Source organism: Haliotis asinina, chromosome 11 (assembly GCF_037392515.1).
Source record: "Haliotis asinina isolate JCU_RB_2024 chromosome 11, JCU_Hal_asi_v2, whole genome shotgun sequence".
NCBI classification, from domain to species: domain Eukaryota; kingdom Metazoa; phylum Mollusca; class Gastropoda; order Lepetellida; family Haliotidae; genus Haliotis; species Haliotis asinina.
Genome location: NC_090290.1, coordinates 15204404 through 15224256, shown reverse-complemented (window position 1 = coordinate 15224256; position 19853 = coordinate 15204404). Strand labels below are relative to the sequence as shown.

The following is a 19853-nucleotide window of genomic DNA, read 5'->3' as shown; positions in this document are numbered from 1 at the left end:
ACGTTAACGGTAATTTCCGACATACACGCATCCGCACACTCACTGTGTTTTTAACCATGTGACTTCCGAACGAAGTATGTGACACAGCATCAGTCCCTGTTCACGTATAATCCTGCATTTGTAACCAAGCACTTGTATGTGGGAACCAAGGTACACAATCAACTACAGGCATGGTGCTTGTCGATTCAAAACGGACACCAGTCACCACAATTAACACCCTGATAGGCAACACAACCATGTAGGCAACACAACGACTTCACAGAGGTCGACCACTTCACCATTTCGTTAGTCTGTCATACCAGATCTGTCGGACGTAAACAAGTCTCACTGCACGATATACTGCATGTCAATGAGGTCTCACTGCATGTTACACGGCATGTCCATGACGTCTCACTGCATGATATACTGTATGTCCATGAGGTCTCACTCTATGATATACTGGATGACCCCACGGTCTCACTGCTTAATGTACTGCATTTCCATGAGGTCTCACTGCATGACCGGCATATTTATGACTTCTCAGCATAATATACTCCATTACTTCTCTCTATACGATGTACTGCATTTCCATGTTTCACCTTACGTTTGGAATAAGGATCATATGCCGGTAAGCGACATTCTTTCTTTCTATCTATCTATCTATCTATCTATCTATCTATCTATCTATCTATCTATCTATCTCTTTTATATTGGCTCAAATGGAGTGGGTTCCTGGGTGGGACTCAACCAAACAAAGTGTTAAAATCGGCACTTTACTGAGATGTGTAATCCTTAATATTGCATGTGTTACATTTGACCACTGTCTTAATGGCATTGTATTTTCATATTTAAAATCACTTCGCAAATAACTTCTATTGATAGTGCAGGAGGTGGTGACGAAGGTGATGTCACCGTGACATGTGTTAAATCAATACAGGGTGAAGTTCAAGATTCGAGTTTACACTGCACAAGAGGCCCAGGTGAGGCAGTAGCAAATGGAAAGAAATTCAAACATAACCTGATCTTCAGCACATACGTTCAAGTGTGGTGTCATCAATAGGGGAGGCTTAAGCAATGATTACGAATCTACCCCACCTAAACAAAGAAACACACACGTTTGTATTGTCATAAACGATTGTTCAGATTTATAACAACCTTGATCAGGGCCCCTTTGCTTGTCAAGATAAGACTGCATATATCATCAGGTGATACATATCAGTCTGTCCTAGATATCACAGCCCAGCGACATTAAGAGCGGTGAAGGTAAGATGGTTCTTGTTCTGTTGAAAAGTATGGTGTCATGTTACATACGTGTGCTAGTTATAGCACGAAACACCCAAAGGGGATACACGTACAACATAAGAACATAGACAGCAGTTGTTTCAACACACTGTTCACTTTGATTCATCTGCGTTTTGGTGAACGAAGGTGGGGTCTACGTAAATACCTTTCAAAATTCATGAAGTGTTATTGCTTTTAATCAAAGGAAAAGCAAAAGCAAATACTGCTTATACAAACTGAATTTACAGAGACAGGTGTATAATGAACAAAGAGCATGGTACTGGTCGAATCTAGGATGCAAACTGTCACAAGCCACCTTAACAAATACCCTGATCTTTTGAGCCATGTCCTAAGTAGTCGTATACATAGATGACAGAAGGCGGCCATTTCCACACATCTTGCGTTTTCACCTCGATTCTTATCCGCTGCGCTAATCTGATCGAGATAAATGCACACTTCTTGATAACTTGATGAGGGTTAATATTTCATTTCCCGTTAGCACGAGTTTTTTTTATAAGGCCAAGTCTTATGGTACAGGGCCCCGTTTCACAAAGCTCCCATAAGCCTAAGATCTCGTAACTTTTCTCGTAGCAACCGTAGCTCCTGTGTTACAGTATAGGGAGTACACTGGCTACGAGAAAACTTACGAGACCTTAGGCTTACGAGAGTGTTGTGAAACGAGGCCCAGTGCCTTAGGTCTGATTTTGAAGCTGATTGTTACACCCTGGACTAAAGTATGAAACCTTGCAGAGTGTTGGGTAATATCATGACAAAAACATATTTTGGAGGAGTGCCCGTTTTGGGGGACCATTTTCCGAAAAATCCACGATGGCGTCAAAGACGGCAGTCAGAAATCAAGGATTTCCAATCCTAACGTTATGTGACTTTCCCTGCTGAAAACAGGAAACCTTTCACAGTGCTAGGGAACCACGTGATAAATCTTATTTTGGGGTATGTTCGAGTTTTTGGCCCACTTTATGAAAAATCTAAGACGTTCGACGAAAATCAAAGAGTGAATGGTCGCTGACAAAACATTGTCTTCACTTGTTGCAGTATGTGAGAAAGGGCTATTTATAATACTTTCTGGAAATATAACAAACAAGAGTTATGTTTAGTAGTAAAGCAATTAATAAAAATTCACTTGACATCATTTTGTCAGATATCGGTCTCGGTGATTCTGAGGTCTCCTTTTAACAGTTCCCACTGCAGTTACAGAGCGATTTGCATATAAGTTGAGTTGTTTCGATTCAAATGTACATATGGACCATGATTAGATCACAAGTCCGAACGCTGTCTAACGTTATCAGTGAAGATATGTAGGACAAGCAGAAACAAATGAAACATGCGTGATAACTGGGTGTGGTGTGACTCTCCAAGGTTGAGCAATTTTGTTATCATGTTTCGCTTATACTACCGCTTATACTTATAGCCACATAATTCTAAAATAAATAAGCACCCTGTTCCACAGGACCGTGGAACTAGTCAGTAATCCGAACGTTTGGCGTGCGCATAAGAGTTTTTACTAGGAGTTCGGTATTCCAATCGTGTACAATATGTCCCTCAAAGAAGCCACCAAGACGCTAAAAGAATGGGGTGGCAAGTTATGTGCAAATATTTATGTCACGAGTAACGAGTGGAGGGGTGATCTTGATGGGTTCTGATCATACCAAGGAATACCATAAATTGATAGGCCCAATAGCTAGGATACAATGACTATCAACTATACCCTGGGCACTTCCATGATTAACCCGCCAGTCTTGCAAGGGATTCCCCCAAGGACTTTAAATATTTTAATCCATTTTTCTCGCCGTCCTTGTCGCTAGGCAGGATAGGCAATATCGGAGCAGTGCAACCCTTAAGAGAGAGAATTAAACTTGATATAAGAAACCCAAGTGCAGTTAAAATCTACGCAACGGCTATCCCCTGTTTATTGAATATAACGTTTTAATCTTTCGGCAGACCTCATGTCTTCATGGGTGACTTGGAAAATGCTTTTTTGAATTCAGACTTGGAATCACAGTGCTTTTCTATTGGAAGTCGCTTCTAAGCATGTTGATCTTTCTTTCTCCTTTTGAGCCACATAGTCTTTCCTCAATACGACGTATGCTGAACTCCCCACCCCCACCCCCACCGCTACTGGTTGTTCGAATTTTGTTTTTCGTAAACTAAGCGATTTGATAAATTGCAGCACTAATGGAGACATTGCCAAAAAACAGGTGTGTTGTCGTTTGTAGTAGCATTCTCGGGCCGTCATATCTACCATACCACCAGTGCGTTTGGGTGCTTATGCCAAAAAATCAACTTAGTAAATGTGAGCTCTAGAGACTGTGAGCAGTGACCCCGCTCTTGTGTTGATAAAGTTACTCCATTCACTAATTCACATACAACCATGTGAAACTGAGTGTTTTCCCAGACTAAACTGTCAAAGCCTATTAGGTAAGGTAGCCAATCAACATGTACACATGTCTTTGCAAGATGGTCTTCTGTGGGTTTTTTTGTGTTTTTTTTTCAGTTTTATTGTTTCAGCTGATAGTCAGGACTGGTAATTTCCAACTTCCATTTGAAGTTGAAATGATGATTTATGAAGTTACATGGCGGCTTGTATATGTCCAGACCTACTCTTTGTCATGCATAAGAATCAGTGGTACAGGCGTTGTTAAATTGCTAGTTCCTTTTAATCTTGCATGAATTTAAAATTTGACCAGGTTCATAATTACCCTCAAACTTAAACCTGTCTGACCGAATCTGTGAGTCTAAAGCATGCTTTTACATGTGCACATTAACTTACAGGAGTACATTTCCTTGTATTTAATCATTTAAGTAATTAAATTTAATCAAATTTAAGTAAATTTACTTATGACAAGTATTTTACTGCAGGAGCAAATTGACTTTGTAAATGACACTTTTGATTTACTTCTGAAGGTGAATGCATTGCATCATTATCTTCAAAGGTACTATTTTTCTACTAGGATTACGTTTTGTCAATATTTCATTCAAAGACATAAGTTTGAAATGGGAATGTTTTCATAATTTGATAATGATGAGTTGCTGAAGTGGGTGAGTGAGTTTAGTTTTACGCCCCACACTGCAATATTCCAGCTACATGCTGGCAGTCTGCAAATAATTGAGTATGAACCGTACAGTCCAATGATCAACAACAACATGCGCATCGGCGTGACAATCAGTTGAACGAGTCTGGTCATACAAGGTGAAAGTTGTCGTTCTTGTTTGAATATATGGCGGCCGTCCGTAAATGAACCAGGCAATCCAGTGATCAACAGCATGAGCATCGAGCTATGTAAATGGGATACGATGACACGTGTCAACCAAGTCAGCCAGTGTGACCACCCAGTCCCGTTAACCTCTTCTGACTCCAAGATTGGGTTATTGAAGTCGAATTCGAGCCCGAGCCTCCCCAGACCAGCAGGACCATGCACTTCACAGTAACAAGAACAGTGAAATGAGCAATTATCTGAACATTGAACGGAACTGTGAACAGAATGAACTCAAAAGTGACATTAACAGTGACCCTAACAGTGAGTGAGTGAGTGAGTGAGTGAATGAGTGAGTGAGCGAGTGAGTGAGTATGGTTTAAGCTGCGTTTAGCAATATTGTACCCTCGTGGGGAACTGAACTTGGGTTTCAGCGTCACGGGTGAGGTTCTCTCAAACTGGATACTGACGGCGTTGAGAAAGACATGCATCGTCAATACGTCCTCCTTCCTGCACATCCGGGCTATCTGGTTTGTTTGTTGTTCAACGCCTCACTCAGCAATCTTATGGATATATAACTGCGGTCAGTAAATAATCCAGTGTGGACAGACAATCCCGTAATTAGCATTAAGGGCATCAGTCAATGCAACTGGGACACGATGATTTTGAACCAAGTCATCGAGTCTGACCACCCGAATCAATTAGTATTCTTTCAAAACAAACATGGTTCTCTGAGGACCAGTTCCACTGTTGAGTTAGACGAGTCTGTAAGACGCTCGAGACATCGTCTAATTTCCCTTTATCTACACCATATCTGATTTGGAACAAGATTGTATATTTTGTTTGGAAGTGATGTCCTGAAACTATATACATAAGTCCATGATGTTTGTGCAGCATGTGTTGAGGACTAAGAGCAACATAGACGTAACGACCTGGTGTTGTATGGTGTACCGGAGAATGGGAATAAGGAGAGACACTGCAAATTGCACAGAAAGTTTTAGGGGTACTTAACAAAACACGTGTAATGAGAGATCTGTCATCCCCGCGACATAGAACGAGCCCACAGGATATTCACCAGCTGGAACAAGACAAGACACATAATAGCCCGCACGTGTCATTTGGAAGACACTCGGTTAAGGTGAAAAGAGTATTGAAAGATCCAGGTGTAGGGGATGACAATGACCTTCCTTCTCATCAACGTCAAGAGCTGTATCGGCTGTGCGGTGAGAACCCCGAAACCCGATACTACTACAAGGGTAGTACGTTGTTGCATGCTGTCCGGGAAGATCTGTGGGTGCATCTGTCACACACCGTCCACCGTCCACCGTCCCCTACTGACTCTACACCCAGATCCTGGGGTAGCCAGAACATATAGGGTAAACGCTCCCGAGGTCGACATCCAGACGTGTCGACAGTGACAAGTAGAGGTGTGGACAAAACCAACATGTATATGGCGATTTTATGGCACATCATAGTACCGCAAATACTGATAATGATGGAAGCGATGATGTTAAGACAGCTTGTTTGTGCCGGTTAGGGCAACCTTTAACTTTATTAGGTTAAAGGGGCTGTCAAGCCTCGATTTTGGGAATTAGCTATTGGGAGCGAACATTGAAACAAGAAAGGACAGAGCTGTGAGTTCCTTGGGTTTATTCAAGCAAGTGTGCCTGAGATGGAAGAACCCAGGATTTGTATAACCGACAGCTCTACCCGTTTGTCGTTTTCAAGTTTCTCTGATGTTGCAGTTTTCCATATGCGTTATCTGTCCTATGCTGACAAGGTTTACTATACCAGGTAGGTGGTAAGAAGATGATTACCTAACAAGACTTGATTTTCTATATGGTAAAGCCATGGCCATCTTGTGGCAGCTGCTAATCCAAATATCTGTCAGTACGTAGTAAGAGGATGGTACAATGGTAATTTTCGATTACGACCTATATGGGCCTACCTATCTGCACTTGACCATGGGATGTAGCCGAGAAGAAAGGCCAGTGCCGACACAGTTCACTAATTTCATCTGTGATATATTAGTTAAGGCTGGCATGAACGCGTTTGCTAATTGCCTGACGCTGTGCTTTACAAGTTGTGTCATAAACAAGATACACTATGCACAGAGACTTGCTCCTATACGGATTTCCTTAGTTAAGAATATTTTGTGCAAAATATGAATATGTATGAAGGAATATATGCACTGTAATAATGTTATCAATACTAATACTACTAAAGATACTTGTAACTCAATGAATCTTATTGTTTATTAATTTACATTTCTGTGTATATGTACAACTGGAGACATCGTCACAATATAGTAAAAATACGCGTGTTAGGAACAGGAAGTGAGGAACAAAGTTGTGATCGATCACATGACCCTGCGTCATAGTGAGTCCTGTATTCCAGTCGACAGACTAACTCGTATAGTCTGAATATCTATAATTGTAATAAACCCATTTAAATTGAAAAGGAGCCCCTGCGAGATGGGAAATGCAGACCTGAGAGAATCATGGCTTGTTTCGTTTAGGACTTTATCATTGTAGGAAGGGCAATAGAGAAGGGGAAATTATGTGGTTTAGGGACTGGGAGACTGCCTGACCATTCATTCGTGACCAACTCATGATATTACGGGACAAGCCGACCGACTTTATGTTGGCTAAAGAATAGCCCAACCTTGAGTGAGTGAGTGAGTTAGGATTTTAAGTCACATCGGCAATATTTCAGCCATAAAACAAGGTATGAATTTATAATGATTAGAATTAAATTTATAAAGACCTGTCAAGGAAGGACAGTAAAACAACTAGATTATCACAGACTTCACAGTTGAATGACAACTCTATGTCTGAAAAATTCGAATAGTTTTAACGATCACATATTGCTGCATTTCATAAACGACTATGTTTATGGACAGGAATGGACGGTAAAATTATTGAAAGCTTAAAATGGAAATAAAATCACTAGGTACTTTAAATTTACTGAGGTCAACAGAGATATTGTGTGTTTACATCAAGCGTTTAAAGAAGTAGTATTAAATCTTATTTTTTTATTTTGTTGTGTAAAGCGGGTACAAAGAACAGTGAATTTTGTTAAATCGTTCAATGTAAAATGTGTCTTGAGAGGGTAAATTTTATACAAAAGGGAGGAACAAATTTTTCTCTGAGAAATACAGCTTGGGAGGTTTAGCACCTGTTGATAAGTTGCAGATTTAGTCACACTCGTTCTTACAGGCCACTCATTCTTGTTGTGGACGAATGGATGATCGGAACGCAGTCAAGTCAAAATTATTTTTTTAAATGACAATAAAAAATTAAGAGTGACGAGCCGATGCCCGAAAAAAAACATTTCACTTTTTTTATTTAGCCTTATCGGTTTTGTTAATCTGAGTGAGATAAATGTACAACTCTTGATATGTAACTATAGCTGGTAAATGTGAACCAGTCATTTTTGAGAGTGGTTATAATTCAATTCCCGGTAATCTGTGTGTGTTTTGGGTGGTCCTTTGTCTTTATTAAGTCCTAAGGAATGGTTTCTACTGAACCAGATTACTTAATGTAAGTATTCTGGTTGAAGCTTTTGGTGTGAGGGAAGCTCTATCAGGTATAATAAATGTCGTAGTTTAGTGAAAAAATACTATTAAAACCATCGCATACAATGTGTCCGACTTTGAATGATAGAGCGTCTGGTTTCCATATTGGACATGACTTCTCAACGGTGCTTGTTAGAGCAAGCAGAACATGTTAACTGTACAAAGATCCTAGCGGACCAGGACGTCGTGGTGGGTGCGAACGGAATGAGTTTTATCGATTTATTAGAAAAATATATCATGTACGTCAATAGTGCCAAGGTGGTGGATAACTGGGACAGTACTCCGATACAATATTTTTGATCATACCATCGTCGAACATATTTGCATGAAATTCATGAATAAACTTTCGCCTTCAGGTATACAATTGGTGCGTGACAACTGGGTGTGGTGTGACTTTTTAAGAGAGTTGTGTAAAACTCAGAAAGTTTGTTCCTATTAGGTCTTTATTACCAGATTAGGATCATATTTTTAAAAGGCATAAGCACTCGCTTCCACACGACTGCACAATGAAGGTGTCAATAATGAGTACGTTCCGTGTGGGTATTCCAATCGGTTACAATATGCCCCTCACAGACGCTAGCTAAAGGCTAAAAGAATGGGATCGCAAGTGATGAGCAAATTTTATGTCATGAGTGGAGAGATGACCTTATGGGTTTTGATAAGGATTAGTAAGGATTTCCGTGTTTGGAGGTTTCAACAGGGACCTGAAGTTGCTTGGGAAGAAATCTAGAAATCGAACAGGTTTTCTCATCCAAGTGTTGTAAGACTTAATCATGCAATCAGAATGTATGAATTCTGTTCTTGGTGCACAAACATAAACACTTTCAAATATTATAGGCCAGGAGACAGCTTTTGCTCAGCAGAAAAAATCGCCATCAAGCACTATCAAGACACATCGAAAAAAGCTTTTTCAAAAGTAGACGTTTTCAGAATAGGTTTACCAATATATCCTAGTGATATGAAATGAGTTAATGTGAACCGAATAACGAAACTGCAGTTGCTACCAGTAAATAGAACATAGGCATGAACCAAGATATTTACATCTATAACACAATTCCACACCCACACGGACGAATAACGAGACTGCACTTGCTACGAGTGAATAGAAAATAGGCATCAACCCAGATATTAACATCCATAACACAACTCCATACAGATGAGATGGAAGTGTGAGCTCACCATAGAAGTCACAGCCACTTTAAGTCAGTATTCAAACACAAAATCAACGACATATCGATCAGAAAACCTTGCTTGTGGTAGGCCGTCTTGCTGTTGGTCTCTGTCTTTGGTTAATGTTAGCAGAAGCATACTACAAACCTGTAGCTGAGACAATTAATGCCTATAGTTTTGACTAGGCCCAGTGGCTGCTTTTCATAATAGACCGAAAAGCCAGGATTCAAATCTGCCAGTTATACCTTTGAGCGTTTCTGTGGCCTTACCCACCAAGACAGAAATGTTCGAAGCTCTCTTAACGCTAAATAAGTCGTAAATTAATGTCAATGTATGGCACCTACAACTATCTTAGCGCTAAGAGACCTTCGAAAATGTAGGCCCAGTGTCGTTAGGGTTTCCTCCGAGGTCTTCAATGCTTTACATCCATTCTTTCACCCTTCCTTGTTGCTAGGTGCTGTAGGCTGTTGTAAAGACAGTGTCGGCCTTAAGTGAGAGAACTCGCAATGGTTATCCTCCGTTTATTGAATAACATTTCCATTTGTGGCTAATAGATGTCATGTGTCACGCTGAAGTGCCTTGCCACCTCATGCTGCGATGTCAATCCTTGTAAGCAGTCGTTGGCATCGTGTCTTCGGCATCCATTCACCCACAAGTTGCGATGCAGTGTGGATTGGTTTGTGTCAAATATTTTCCTAAAATTCCTTTTATTCTATATCAAGTTTCTTTTTCTTCTGAAGAGTATATGATAGATTATTCCTGCACGAAAACTCGCCATTCTTGCACTATGGCGGACATAGTCACTGGTCACTTCCTGGTTTTATGGACAGGTGGAGTGGGACTGCATAATGACAGTATCTCTGTAAGTGGGTCATGTTTAATGTTGTTTCATGTTGTTTTTGTCTTCAAGTGAGGAAATCTCCCAGAGTTGAATTTATGATTTTTTAAACTACTCGGTAGCTTGTTCATATCCACACCTGGGCTTTGTCATGCTTTTGGTTTACACATTGTCAAACTTGCAAGTTCTTTAGCTGCCTTTATCAATAGTTCACTTGGTGGATGAAATGAGTGAGCTTAGTTTTAAGCATTCAGCAATATTCCAGTGATCAACAGCATGAACATGGATCTGCACAATTGGAAATCGAAGACATGCGTCAAGCAAGTCAGCGAGCCTGACCACCTGATCCCGTTAGTCGCCTCTTACGACAAGCTGAGTCGCCTTTTATGGCAAGCATCTGTTGCTGATGGCCCATTTTACCCCGGACCTTCACGTGTCACTTGGTGGTTGAAAATGAAACAAAATAGGTTACTCCTGGACATCAACATATATAACTATTTTTGAAAGATCTTTTCGATTTTAATCTTGCATGAGTTTAAAATTTGACCATTATTACCTCGGAATGTAAACCTGTCTGACGTATCTGAATTTATGAGTCTGAGGAGGATCAGCCTTGTCATGTCCGGTTGTTTCTGGTCATAAGGATGTATTTTTAACTTTTAATGGCAATAATCATTTAGAAACATTTGTTAAACCATTATCAATATTTACAGGTCTCGTGAAAAATTAAAACTGGACCACTGACACACACTCGAGATGTCACAGAGTGCAGACAATCCCCATCGGCACCAAGACTAGATGGCAGGATCAGAAACAGGCACACAGTCTGTTATTGAAGCAAACGAACACTTGGACATTCAATCCACATTGTCGCCAACACAAACACAAGCACAAGATGGTGCTTTAACAGAGTGGAGTCAACGAGAAAGTTTCGTGGCCGTACCATCAACACACACTGTAGAGGTAACAGAAGGAGTAATGTCATTTAGCATTAAAGTCATTTTCCCTTTTGTATACCTGCGGTAGGTTTCGCGTCACGTGCTCGCCATCACCATGCCACCAAAGAGGAAAGCAGTTGCGAACCACGGACATACGGAGGAGGCAGACGCTTCTGGTGCAGACCCCAGGAGCGCTACCTGCAACAGCGCCGTTCTCCAGCCAGAGGAGCCTCCATCTGCTGCAGCCAACACCACTGCTACCACCCCCCAGCTGCACCCACACCCACTCTCCCAAATCCCAGCATACCGGTTAACGCAGACAGGCTAGTAAATCAACTGCTAAACTTAAGTGCTGTCGATACCATAAGCTTTCATTCAGACAGACATTGAAGGACAAAATTCACCGGGTAGTCTTTATTGACATGTAGTCGCTGTTGCCATCAGAAAATCCGGCAGTAATAGAAGGGTGTAAAATGGCGGAGGGATACAATCCAACCCTTCTTCAACACAAGAATTTATAATTTTTTTTTTTTCAAATATTACCTATTACTTCGTATGTGCTTGCTCCAGGCTGTTCAGTATCTCAGTCATATCTGTCGCCGTCCTTCAAAGTTGTTTTCTTGTAATTTAATGTTCAGTATGTTCAGTCATATCTATCCTCGTCCTACAATGTTGTTTTCTTGTACCATGATGTTCAGTATCTCTGTCATATCTATCCTCGTCCTACAAGGTTGTTTTCTTGTACCATAATGTTCAGTATCTCTGTCATATCTATCCTCGTCCTACAATGTTGTTTTCTTGTACCATGATGTTCAGTATCTCTGTCATATCTATCCTCGTCCTACAATGTTGTTTTCTTGTACCATGATGTTCAGTATCTCAGTCATATCTATCCTCGTCCTACAATGTTGTTTTCTTGTACCATGATGTTCAGTATCTCTGTCATATCTATCCTCGTCCTACAATGTTGTTTTCTTGTACCATGATGTTCAGTATCTCTGTCATATCTATCCTCGTCCTACAATGTTGTTTTCTTGTACCATGATGTTCAGTACCTCTGTCATATCTATCCTCGTCCTACAAGGTTGTTTTCTTGTACCATGATGTTCAGTATCTCTGTCATATCTATCCTCGTCCTACAATGTTGTTTTCTTGTACCATGATGTTCAGTATCTCTGTCATATCTATCCTCGTCCTACAATGTTGTTTTCTTGTACCATGATGTTCAGTATCTCTGTCATATCTTTCCTCGTCCTACAATGTTGTTTTCTTGTACCATGATGTTCAGTATCTCTGTCATATCTATCCTCGTCCTACAATGTTGTTTTCTTGTACCATGATGTTCAGTATCTCAGTCATATCTATCCTCGTCCTACAATGTTGTTTTCTTGTACCATGATGTTCAGTAACTCTGTCATATCTATCCTCGTCCTACAATGTTGTTTTCTTGTACCATGATGTTCAGTATCTCAGTCATATCTATCCTCGTCCTACAGTGTTGTTTTCTTGTACCATGATGTTCAGTATCTCTGTCATATCTATCCTCGTCCTACAATGTTGTTTTCTTGTACCATGATGTTCAGTATCTCAGTCATATCTATCCTCGTCCTACAATGTTGTTTTCTTGTACCATGATGTTCAGTATCTCTGTCATATCTATCCTCGTCCTACAATGTTGTTTTCTTGTACCATGATGTTCAGTATCTCAGTCATATCTATCCTCGTCCTACAATGTTGTTTTCTTGTACCATGATGTTCAGTATCTCTGTCATATCTATCCTCGTCCTACAATGTTGTTTTCTTGTACCATGATGTTCAGTATCTCAGTCATATCTATCCTCGTCCTACAATGTTGTTTTCTTGTACCATGATGTTCAGTATCTCTGTCATATCTATCCTCGTCCTACAATGTTGTTTTCTTGTACCATGATGCTCAGTATCTCTGTCATATCTATCCTCGTCCTACAATGTTGTTTTCTTGTACCATGATGTTCAGTATCTCTGTCATATCTATCCTCGTCCTACAATGTTGTTTTCTTGTACCATGATGTTCAGTATCTCTGTCATATCTATCCTCGTCCTACAGTGTTGTTTTCTTGTACCATGATGTTCAGTATCTCAGTCATAACTATCCTAGTCCTACAATGTTGTTTTCTTGTACCATGATGTTCAGTATCTCAGTCATATCTATCCTCGTCCTACAATGTTGTTTTCTTGTACCATGATGTTCAGTATCTCAGTCATATCTATCCTCGTCCTACAATGTTGTTTTCTTGTACCATGATGTTCAGTATCTCTGTCATATCTATCCTCGTCCTACATTTTTTGTTTTCTTGTACCATGATGTTCAGTATCTCTGTCATATCTATCCTCGTCCTACAATGTTGTTTTCTTGTACCATGATGTTCAGTATCTCAGTCATATCTATCCTCGTCCTACAATGTTGTTTTCTTGTACCATGATGTTCAGTATCTCTGTCATATCTATCCTCTTCCTACAATGTTGTTTTCTTGTACCATGATGTTCAGTATCTCAGTCATATCTATCCTCGTCCTACAATGTTGTTTTCTTGTACCATGATGCTCAGTATCTCTGTCATATCTATCCTCGTCCTACAATGTTGTTTTCTTGTACCATGATGTTCAGTATCTCTGTCATATCTATCCTCGTCCTACAATGTTGTTTTCTTGTACCATGATGTTCAGTATCTCAGTCATATCTATCCTCGTCCTACAATGTTGTTTTCTTGTACCATGATGTTCAGTATCTCTGTCATATCTATCCTCGTCCTACAATGTTGTTTTCTTGTACCATGATGTTCAGTATCTCAGTCATATCTATCCTCGTCCTACAATGTTGTTTTCTTGTACCATGATGTTCAGTATCTCTGTCATATCTATCCTCGTCCTACAATGTTGTTTTCTTGTACCATGATGTTCAGTATCTCTGTCATATCTATCCTCGTCCTACAATGTTGTTTTCTTGTACCATGATGTTCAGTATCTCTGTCATATCTATCCTCGTCCTACAATGTTGTTTTCTTGTACCATGATGTTCAGTATCTCTGTCATATCTATCCTCGTCCTACAATGTTGTTTTCTTGTACCATGATGTTCAGTATCTCTGTCATATCTATCCTCGTCCTACAATGTTGTTTTCTTGTACCATGATGTTCAGTATCTCAGTCATATCTATCCTCGTCCTACAATGTTGTTTTCTTGTACCATGATGTTCAGTATCTCTGTCATATCTATCCTCGTCCTACAATGTTGTTTTCTTGTACCATGATGTTCAGTATCTCAGTCATATCTATCCTCGTCCTACAGTGTTGTTTTCTTGTACCATGATGTTCAGTATCTCAGTCATATCTATCCTCGTCCTACAATGTTGTTTTCTTGTACCATGATGTTCAGTATCTCAGTCATATCTATCCTCGTCCTACAATGTTGTTTTCTTGTACCATGATGTTCAGTATCTCTGTCATATCTATCCTCGTCCTACAATGTTGTTTTCTTGTACCATGATGTTCAGTATCTCTGTCATATCTATCCTCGTCCTACATTTTTTGTTTTCTTGTACCATGATGTTCAGTATCTCTGTCATATCTATCCTCGTCCTACAATGTTGTTTTCTTGTACCATGATGTTCAGTATCTCAGTCATATCTATCCTCGTCCTACAATGTTGTTTTCTTGTACCATGATGTTCAGTATCTCAGTCATATCTATCCTCGTCCTACAATGTTGTTTTCTTGTACCATGATGTTCAGTATCTCTGTCATATCTATCCTCGTCCTACATTTTTTGTTTTCTTGTACCATGATGTTCAGTATCTCTGTCATATCTATCCTCGTCCTACAATGTTGTTTTCTTGTACCATGATGTTCAGTATCTCAGTCATATCTATCCTCGTCCTACAATGTTGTTTTCTTGTACCATGATGTTCAGTATCTCTGTCATATCTATCCTCTTCCTACAATGTTGTTTTCTTGTACCATGATGTTCAGTATCTCAGTCATATCTATCCTCGTCCTACAATGTTGTTTTCTTGTACCATGATGCTCAGTATCTCTGTCATATCTATCCTCGTCCTACAATGTTGTTTTCTTGTACCATGATGTTCAGTATCTCTGTCATATCTATCCTCGTCCTACAATGTTGTTTTCTTGTACCATGATGTTCAGTATCTCAGTCATATCTATCCTCGTCCTACAATGTTGTTTTCTTGTACCATGATGTTCAGTATCTCTGTCATATCTATCCTCGTCCTACAATGTTGTTTTCTTGTACCATGATGTTCAGTATCTCTGTCATATCTATCCTCGTCCTACAATGTTGTTTTCTTGTACCATGATGTTCAGTATCTCTGTCATATCTATCCTCGTCCTACAATGTTGTTTTCTTGTACCATGATGTTCAGTATCTCTGTCATATCTATCCTCGTCCTACAATGTTGTTTTCTTGTACCATGATGTTCAGTATCTCTGTCATATCTATCCTCGTCCTACAATGTTGTTTTCTTGTACCATGATGTTCAGTATCTCTGTCATATCTATCCTCGTCCTACAATGTTGTTTTCTTGTACCATGATGTTCAGTATCTCTGTCATATCTATCCTCGTCCTACAATGTTGTTTTCTTGTACCATGATGTTCAGTATCTCAGTCATATCTATCCTCGTCCTACAATGTTGTTTTCTTGTACCATGATGTTCAGTATCTCTGTCATATCTATCCTCGTCCTACAATGTTGTTTTCTTGTACCATGATGTTCAGTATCTCAGTCATATCTATCCTCGTCCTACAGTGTTGTTTTCTTGTACCATGATGTTCAGTATCTCAGTCATATCTATCCTCGTCCTACAATGTTGTTTTCTTGTACCATGATGTTCAGTATCTCAGTCATATCTATCCTCGTCCTACAATGTTGTTTTCTTGTACCATGATGTTCAGTATCTCTGTCATATCTATCCTCGTCCTACAATGTTGTTTTCTTGTACCATGATGTTCAGTATCTCTGTCATATCTATCCTCGTCCTACAATGTTTTCTTGTACCATGATGTTCAGTATCTCTGTCATATCTATCCTCGTCCTACAATGTTGTTTTCTTGTACCATGATGTTCAGTATCTCTGTCATATCTATCCTCGTCCTACAATGTTGTTTTCTTGTACCATGATGTTCAGTATCTCTGTCATATCTATCCTCGTCCTACAATGTTGTTTTCTTGTACCATGATGTTCAGTATCTCAGTCATATCTATCCTCGTCCTACAATGTTGTTTTCTTGTACCATGATGTTCAGTATCTCTGTCATATCTATCCTCGTCCTACAATGTTGTTTTCTTGTACCATGATGTTCAGTATCTCAGTCATATCTATCCTCGTCCTACAATGTTGTTTTCTTGTACCATGATGTTCAGTATCTCTGTCATATCTATCCTCGTCCTACAATGTTGTTTTCTTGTACCATGATGTTCAGTATCTCTGTTTTATCTGTCCCTGTCCCCGTACCATAATGTTAGTATCTCAGTAAGAGTCGTTCACTTTTGTTTCTTGTCACAGAATTTAATTAATTGGTTTTCTGTTCCAGGCTGTTCTTTACCGAAGTGTGAATTGTCCGAGTTCATCAGTGTTGTGTTGTTCCAGGTAGTGCAGTATCCCAATGTCGCCTGCCCTTGCCACCTCATTCAAATGTTGTTTCTCGTTCCAGGCTGCTCAATGTCTCATGATAATCTGTTCACCTTATCTGAGGAGAAAGCCAGACATCATGGCTGTGTGTCACAAGGTATCTGTTAGTGACCGGTCACTTATAGCCAAAACATGTCTTCTATCTCTATCTCCTATGCAACGGTTAGGAATGGACTTAACTATAAACTTAGCTTAGTATGCAATTGCAACATTACTTTTGTAGACAGATGCTGCTAGTTTTATTGGAGAAAGAATATAATAGATTCCTTTTGTTTTGTCCCAACCACTGCCCAAGGTTTATGTGAAAATCTACAGTAGAATGTAATATAATTGCAGACTTATTGTTCTCATCTATTTTTCTTAAAACCTCAATTCGTCTGATGTTTCAATATTTGGAAAGATGTGTTCTAGTTCTCTGATGTTATTGTTTTCAGCATCGCTCAGCATAAGGATCAAGCAGCTCAATGAAGTGTTTCAGGAAATTGGCACTCTACACAAAGCAAAAGAACTCGTGAAAAGACACAGCCATGTGACACTTTGTGGAGCTCCTGGCGATGGGAAAACAAGCATTGCTCTCAAGATATGTGAGAAATATCTGCAAAAGAAATACGAAGTTCTGTTTGTTGATAATACTGAAGAGTTTCAGGTAGATGCAATAATTCAGCGACAGTGTCACATGCTGATTGTGTTTGATGATATATTTGGTTCTATAGTATTTCCGTCTAATCTGCAGAAAATCAGGAAAGTGTTGACTGTCCTGACTGATGCTTTAGTAAATATTTCAGTCCAAAAGGAAGAACAGGACAAAAAGAAGAGAGAGCAGAAGAAACTGAATGAAGACAAAAAGAAAACTGAGACTTTGTCTGACGCAAATGCGAAAAAAATCAACAAAGTTTGCTTCATCTTCACATCTAGAACATACGACTGGAATGAAGGGTGTAACAGACTTTATAAGTACAAAATAAAACTCTTTAGACCTGAGACTGTCATTGATTTGACCACAAACACTCTGACTACAGAAGAAAGGGAGTCTATACTAAATTCCTTCTTGAAAAGAAATCAAATGTTTGATATCTCCAGTCAGGACAAGAACACAATTATACAGTTACAAGACAACATGTTTGGGTTTCCACTGATCTGTCAACTTTACTGTACCAACCCAGTCCTCCAGATGCACAATATTACTAGCTTCTTTCAGATGCCCGTGACCTATCTGAGAGATGACCTTGACGCCATAATCCGTGAAGGTAGCAGCAGATCAGCAGCTCTCGTTCTCCTCGTCCTGTGTGGGGGGAAGTTGGATCTTGTCTCCTTCAAGTCGGGGACACAATGTGCAGCATTGTTTCAGGTTGTAAAGGAGGAGATAGCATCCTGCACTCGTACAGACATCGGGAAGGAGATCAGGAACTTTACCGGCACCTACTGTACAATGGTGAATCATATAGCCTCCTTCTCTCATCCATCCATTCACGACGCCACAGCATGTGCTTTGGGCCATCTCAATGACGTGTTGTTACTAAAACACTGCTCTCTGCAGTTCCTATACGAAAGAGTCAGACTTAACAAGGATGATGGCTTTCAGTCAAGCCACGTTGATGATGTCACAAACATGATCTACATCACTTCAAACCTACATCCATTAGTGATTACCAGACTGGTGCAAGGTGTCCGAGAAGGGTGTTTTAGATGGACAGTCGGTCACCCTATATTTAGTGACGACAAACTATCCTCCTCCTTCTTGGCACAAATTAAGCCAGACCTGCCAGATGTTGTTCACAGAAAAGATAGGAGCTCCGGTGAATCCTTTCTGTATTGGGTCTCGCTTTCAACTAACCATTCCCTGTTGGAACGCTCATTGTCACTGATGTGTGGAGAGGAAGGGCTTTCAAATTCTGTTGTCACTGACTTATACGATAGCATCATAGGCTGTATACAGACTGGTAATCTCCAGCATCTTCAGCGTATTGCTGCTGTACTTAAACAGCGTGACACATTTGATGTAGACCACAGAACCAAGGACCACAAAACACTGCTGATGATTGCTGCTGAGGCAGGACAGCTGGATGTGTTCACCCTCTTACTGAAAGAAGGAGCTGATGTTTCAGCGACAGACAATCAACATTGCAACTGTCTCCATCATTCATGTAAATCAGGAAGCCAAGATATAGTAAGAGTTCTTCTTAAACAGTTTCCACACCTGATCAATCTAGGTGACGAAGATGGAAACACCCCTGCCATATTATGTGCTGAGTCAGGGCATATAAAAATCCTGAAACTTCTTGTTTCGCACAAAGTAGACCTAACGAAAATGAACAAGTATGCCAATATGAACCCATTTCACCGCGGATGCGTCAATGGTCACGTATCAGTTGTAAACTATTTACTGACGCGTGAAAACATAACTTTAGACATGCGAGGAGGATGGAGTGAAGTAACAGCACTGATGATTGCAGCTGTCAGTGGACACTATGATGTTTACAATCTTCTTGTCTCAGAGGGAGCTGATCTGTCACTGACTGATAGATACAACCATGACTGTTTGATGTTGGCATGTGAAGGAGGTAACGTGTCTATAGTAAAACACCTTCTTTCCTTGAAGACCTTTGATATCAACAGGAAGGGAGGGTCCAAGAATCGATCAGCTGTTATGATGGCAGCTGCAAGAGGAGACTATGATGTATATAATCTTCTCGTGTCAGAGGGAGCTGATCTGTCACTGACTGATGACGACAACAATGACTGTTTGATGTTGGCATATAAAAGAGGTAACGTGTCTATAGTAAAACACCTTCTTTCCTTGACAAACGTTGATATTAACAGGACAGGTGGGTTACTGAAGCGATCGGCTGTTATGATGGCAGCAGAAAGAGGAGACTATGATGTTTATAGTCTTCTTGTGTCGAAGGGAGCTGATCTGTTACTGAGGGATAAGCACAACCGTGACTGTTTGATGTTGGCATGTGAGGGAGGTAACGTGTCTATAGTAAAACACCTTCTTTCTTTGAAAACCTTTGACATCAACAGGAAGGACAGGTTTCACAATCGATCAGCTGTTATGATGGCAGCTGCAAGAGGAGACTATGATGTATATAATCTTCTTGTGTCAGAGGGAGCTGATCTGTCACTGAGGGACAAGCACAACGATGACTGTTTGATGTTGGCATGTGAGGGA

The 19853-nt window shown here is 40.1% G+C and overlaps 1 protein-coding gene and 1 pseudogene across 1 annotated transcript; both read left to right on the top strand.

The window, feature by feature from the left end:
- Nucleotides 1–19853, top strand: part of LOC137255257 (uncharacterized) — a 285609-nt pseudogene that overhangs the window by 258009 nt on the left and 7747 nt on the right.
- Nucleotides 1192–19850, top strand: LOC137256375 (uncharacterized; the record flags this gene model as incomplete). The annotated part of the gene is made up of 4 exons (XM_067794205.1): nucleotides 1192–1242; nucleotides 10771–11020; nucleotides 16704–16778; nucleotides 17116–19850. Coding segments are annotated over exons 3-4 (2802 nt in total), but the record flags the coding sequence as incomplete, so codon positions are not given.